This window comes from Periplaneta americana, chromosome 15 (genome assembly GCF_040183065.1).
Source record: "Periplaneta americana isolate PAMFEO1 chromosome 15, P.americana_PAMFEO1_priV1, whole genome shotgun sequence".
NCBI classification, from domain to species: Eukaryota; Metazoa; Arthropoda; class Insecta; order Blattodea; family Blattidae; genus Periplaneta; species Periplaneta americana.
In genome coordinates, this window is record NC_091131.1 from 102,741,893 (window position 1) to 102,747,892 (window position 6,000).

A 6,000-nucleotide genomic window follows, 5' to 3' on the forward strand; every position below is an offset into this window, starting at 1 on the left:
TTTTGTGGCAATTCACCCGGACCCGAATTCGGTTACCGACGGAAGAAATCGAGTCTCCCTTAACGTTGTACTTCCACGTAGTACACGCAGTGAAAACCTAGTACAATGTGAAAGTCATAAGTCTACATGTTTCCTTCCCACTATGTATGAAAGGAAACCAACTCCACTACAGGCCAAATTGACCCAGGGAGTGGTGGGAGGTTAACATTTCCACTTGTATATAAACAACTGGCATTAATGGCAATAGGGATGTCAGTCCTGCGTGCCCGCCACCTCTACCCCAAGGAAATTTCTCCGATACTCATTTCTGTTCCAGGTTTAATAAACCCCAGCGCCATAGTTCGGCCGGAAGGATTAGATCAATGAGAAAATCCATGATCTCATCGGGAATTGAACCCGTGATCTTACGGGTTTGCAGAGTTACGGTTTAAACGCGACGTTACCATACGCCCCCACCTTCTCTGCTAGTAATAATTATTACAAAGACGATTGAAGGTAATAAGTGAAGTCTTAGACAAAAAAAAAAAAAATGACTGGCTGCCACACGACAAGTACCCTTCGGGAGACTTCGGTTGATTCCGTGAAAGCTAGGTTTACACGTGGAGGAATTTCTTACGCACTACTTCGTTCTATTGTTCCTTTCTTTTGTTTGTTGGTTTTTCTGTTTGTTTATAGGTGAAGTGTTATGAATATAATCTATGAAAGAATGTAGCCTATATTCAAAGAGTAAATTAGGTGCAAAATAATCATACTTTCTCTAGTCGTGTGAACCAAGCGCTGCTCGAAGTGGACGTAGACAAATTCACGCTACAGGAGAGCGGTTAATTTTTGTGTTTAATGCTGTACATTGTTATATATATATTTTTTTTTGTCGTGGCGGACATTCCTTAGGGGTGCAAACCAACCCGTCTACTGCTGGCCTAAGTCGGAACAGAGGTGAACAATCATCCAACCAGTATGTGTGGTTAGCATGAGGATCTCCCCAGTCATTGCAGCCGGCTTTCGAAACCGGTTTTAGCTACTCCCTGTAGATCTCCAAATTTATCCACGATGTTGAGTGGTCTATACACTGGCCGAAATTCCATGAGCAAACTCTCATGAGAACTCGAACCAGTCCTCATTCTGTATCGCTAATCTAAGGTATGGGATTTTAGACAACGCTGTAGCCGCGTGGGATATATTTTACCTATTGATCTAGTCTAGATAATAAGGAAAAGTAACTTTATTACGTCTGAACAGCATTAATTTTCTCTGGGGATGAGAGAATTTCTTGAATTTGCTACTCACTATAATTGAAGGGTTCAGAACCATAGTGGGTCAAGCGCCATTTACTAAAACCGTAGAAAACAAAGGTTAAAATGAAGTTATCACCAAAATTCAATGGAAACATAATAGCAAGTAATATAAAGTATACACATTCAAATTAAATGATATGTCAATCTTCATTAAACTATGGTATTCACTTAACTTTAACTCTTTCTTTCTCCGCTTTTAATAAATTGCGCTTGGCCCACTATGGCTCTGAACTCTTCAATTTCTCTTGGAACACATCCTGAGCTCTTATCTACCAATGATCGTCAGTATACTACTAATACAGACCTAGTAATAGAAAGGAAACATTTTATTGATTAATGTATATTTCTGATTCTGTTTCAGACTTACGGCCATCTCAAACTTCGTTTCCGATGCCATACAAAAATACAGGAAAATGCAGAAAGGAAGTTACAAGGAAGAGATGAGGCGCCTAGCAGCAATGAAGACCAAACCAGATACTGAAAAGAATAAGATTGACTCTGAAGCTCAGAAGAAATCTAAAGCCAAAACACAATAATTTTCCCCCGTAATGCCCATTTAACCTCTTTTTCTTCACAGCGCGAAAACGGCGAACATATCTGTACGCACTTTTATCGGAAGGTGAATATGACATCCCGAATCTTGATCGTGAACCGACCATTAATTTGTATTGCGAAGGACGAATTCCAAGAAAATACCCTCTAAAGCCTTGGTTTTTCTGAACCGACGCATGCGACGCGCGAGGCCCGCGTCGCACAAATCTGGACTATATGAGAAATAGTGAGTGGTTTCTATAGTTACGAGGTGCGCAAACCACGCATCTCGCAGTTATAGAAACCACTATCTCTAGTGTAGTCCGTCGCATGCGTCGGTTCAGAAAACTAAGGCTTAAAGATGTCAAATATCTCAAACAGAAGCGTCGGTTTACACTGCATTCTTGTTTTAAGTCTGACTAGTCAGAAATAGCAACTTCGCATAATCCACATTTGCCTCATAAACCAATGTTCGAATTTTGTAGTAAAGCTTGAAAATACGGACCTTGTTTTGTGGCAAAGGGATTGGTCTATTGTCTGCTGGAAAGTTTCATGCGTGATAAAATTACTTAGCCTGATAGTCCTTTCTCAGCGTAGTAGTGTCCGTAATAGTTCACAGATAACGCTCATCGTAGAACACTCGCAACAAAAGTAGCAAGTTTCGCATGCGCACAAAATCAACAGTCCACTCGAAACTTCTCATTTGTATGCATGCAAAATGACGGGGAAATCAAAATCAAAGAAAAGACACAACAGTGAATTCCGTTACACTACGCCAAAAGTTAAAGTGTAACAACAATGCATTACCGCACAGATTTCTCTCCCTCCCTCCCTCCCCCCCTCTCTCTCTGTGTGCGCGCGCGCAAGTGTGTATTTTAACGTGAAACGGCTATGCTCAAGGATAAAATGAATAAAACGTTCCGAAAATTTCAACATCCGACGCCACTTGCTTAGCAATGGCAATGATTTAGTACGTCACACTATTCTGACGTCACTTGCTTAGCATCGTAGCTAACGAGAAAGACAGGCTACGGCGCTATGTCACATTCTTAGTCGTAACATGGCCAACATTGAACAAGTTTATATATAAATGCACTTTTAACATGAGTTTAATATAGCAATTTCTTTGTTTTTTTTTTTAGAACTTTGAACATGTATTTATATTAGTCGATTGTCAAGATGGCCATGACTAGATCATGATAATCACGTGACTCCAATTCGTGCCGAAGCCTGTCTTTCTCGTTACCCACGCTTAGAATTTATATGATGTTTATTAGAGGGATAGGCTTACTTCTTTGTATGAATTATATTTCTTATTTCTCTTATCACAGGCCCACACTAACGGCTCTCCAACAAATCAATTCAGATGAAACAGTAATTCCGTTGTAAATCCTTGTACAGAATACATGGTATATATTCAATAAACAAATAAAGAAAGATTAATCATTAAAGACACAGCACATAAATTGCATTAAATTTATATGGCTCTCAATCGTATTTAAAATTCTTATAAGTAGGAAGGAATTCCTTAAAACTCTAAATATCACATTGCCACCAACCGAGAGCATAAGCGTTTCACGCAATTGCAGACTTCCTTGAATCCCCCCCCCCCATCATTATTTTTTAATATGTGCACTGAAAGGATGGAAAATCCTCCTGCATAGTCAGTGTACGCAGGTCCTTTATGCATACAATTTCCAGAAGGTAAGGATAAGATGAAAGATAAACCCTACAAATGACTTTCCATCTCCGGAGGTGCCACGAAAGATGGCTAGCCAGGTTCCTAATGGACACCAGATATGACAAACCTCTTCCAATAGCGGGACGTCATTTGGGGGGACCTCGACAGACATGAGTCGGCATGACTATCTCTCGGATGCTAGAATGTCTCGCAACATACAATAGAGTCATTAAAGTCTGGTTCACAATAAACCGGGAATGAAGACGACAACGAGAACGAGAACGGAAATATTGTTAAAATAAATGTATTTAAATATGAGCATTCACAATTAACTATTGTGAACGCTCACATTTAAATACACGTATTTTAACATCATTTCCGTTCTCGTTCTCGTTGTCGTTTCAGTTCCCGGTTTATTGTGAACCGGCCTTAAGCGTCAACTGAAGAGTTCAGAGCCATAGTGGGCCAGAGTGGCTAAAATTTATTAAAAACGGAGAAAGCAAGGGTTAAAGTTAGGTGAATACCATAGTTTAATGAAGATTGACATATCATTTAGTTTTAATATGCATACTTTATATTACTTGCTATATGCTTCCATTGGATTATGGTAATAACTTCATTTTAACCCTTGTTTTCTACGGTTTTAGTAAATGGTGCTTGGCCCACTATGGTTCTGAATCCTTCAAGTTTTAAACAGAGTACGATGATGTTGTTTAGTCAACTGTCCGAAGACAGATCTGGACCCCACAAGTGACACCAACATGGCATCACTCATGAGGCAACTAGGCCAGGAGATAATGGGGCAAGGTGCCCAATTCCTTTCCCCATTGCGTACATTGGTGACTAGATACATACTACACTAATCAGACTTCACATGTATACAAACAATTTATTGTTCTTCCTCTGACACATATCGTCAATTGAAATGTACTATCTGGTAATAGATAAGTACGATATTGTTCAATTTAGAACTCTCAACAAGTAGAAGAAAAGACTTATGTCAAATGTAATTATTTAGATCAGTTTCAATATTGTGATGTCACTTTCAGGGAATTTGGGATTTAAAAAAATGTATATTTTGTTCCACTGTACACTAAACGCGTAAATGTTTTGAAATACTCAAATTGTAATAGCAAGAAATAAAATATAAAAAATATAAGAGTCAGGACACTAATGATTAGAAGTAATTTACGTTTACATCCAGCTCAAAATGTAATTCTCGAGATCACGTCAAACTATTAACCATTCCGTTTCACAGATGGATTGCTAGTAAATGTTGTAATTCATATCATTGAACTTAATAATTGTATTATTCATTACATCATTAATTTATTATGTACTTGAATGAATAAAATAAATATTACTTTATAAATTACATGACTATTGAAAACTTATTTCCCTTTTTGCACTTCTTACGACTCAGACTGATTGAGAAGAAGCCGCAGGTGTGTGATATAGACCTTCACGCGCCAGGAGTGTAAATTTTTTCCACAGATTTCATATTGATACATCAAATCTCCAGGATTAGATAATTATATCTATACAAATTTTAATTTCTTCTTTGCTAATAATTGTAAATCATCAATGTGCACATTTTTATAAAAGAATAGATCAATTTCTTATTGTAATAAATGCTAAAAAAAGAAAGAGAAACAACTATGTGGAAATATTAATATACGCCTACAAGCAGAGGCCAATATAAAGCAATTAAATTATGTAGCTGTAACCAAATGGCACCCCTTGCAATAAGGCAGATAAGTATCTTTAGTATCTCTTTCCCGATTCTCTCCCTCTCGGCGTTGTACTGCGTGGGCGATAGGTGTACTGTACACATATGAAAGCCACAGCACGGACGGACCACGTTAGACAGTGCCATTGTCATTGCCACGGGGAAATCGGAGGAGAAACATTTAAGAGGTACGTGAAAACGCCTCCTCAATATGTGAGCTCCAAGTCTCTTGGCCACTTATCTCATTCCGATTTTCGAGGAACTTTAGAGTATTTTGAAAGCCGAAAATGGACCTAATCTAACAGCTACCATATGAAGGGTGAAAGAAGCATAACAGAACAGCAACAGGTCAGGGTTGCGCAACGCGCTACTTTAGGCTTACGTGTGAACACGACACGCAACCTTTGAGGCTATAGTACAAAAGTTGCGCAGCAAAAGTAGCGACGTGTGACCGTACCCTAAGTACTTCATTCCAGAGGCTTTGTGCATCCATGATGGAATGAGATACGCGCTGACAGTGCTGCCAAGCTGAGCTGGCCCTACCGTCCGCCACACTGAGCATTCTTCTCCTCCCTTCAAAATCAATTTTGGGCTCAAATACTCAGGGATGTTCCATATCCCGTCCAATAAGCATCTCTATACTCTACTGTATCTGTAGAAAGATATGGCAGTGTAACGAGTAATAATAATATTTACTTACAAATAGCTTTCAAGGAACCCAGAGCTCATTGCCGCCCTCACATAAGCCCGCCATCGGTCCCTAT

General features: G+C 39.0%; 1 protein-coding gene across 1 annotated transcript in view; it reads left to right on the forward strand.

Annotated features, from left to right (window-relative positions):
- Positions 1-4,884, forward strand: part of LOC138715225 (uncharacterized) — a 30,122-nt gene extending 25,238 nt beyond the window's left edge. Inside the window, exon 4 of the mRNA XM_069847917.1 lies at positions 1,657-4,884. Within this exon, the coding sequence (XP_069704018.1) occupies positions 1,657-1,831 (175 nt within the window). The 3' untranslated portion in view covers positions 1,832-4,884. The remainder of the gene's footprint in view (positions 1-1,656) is intronic.
- The last annotated feature ends 1,116 nt before the right edge of the window (positions 4,885-6,000 follow it).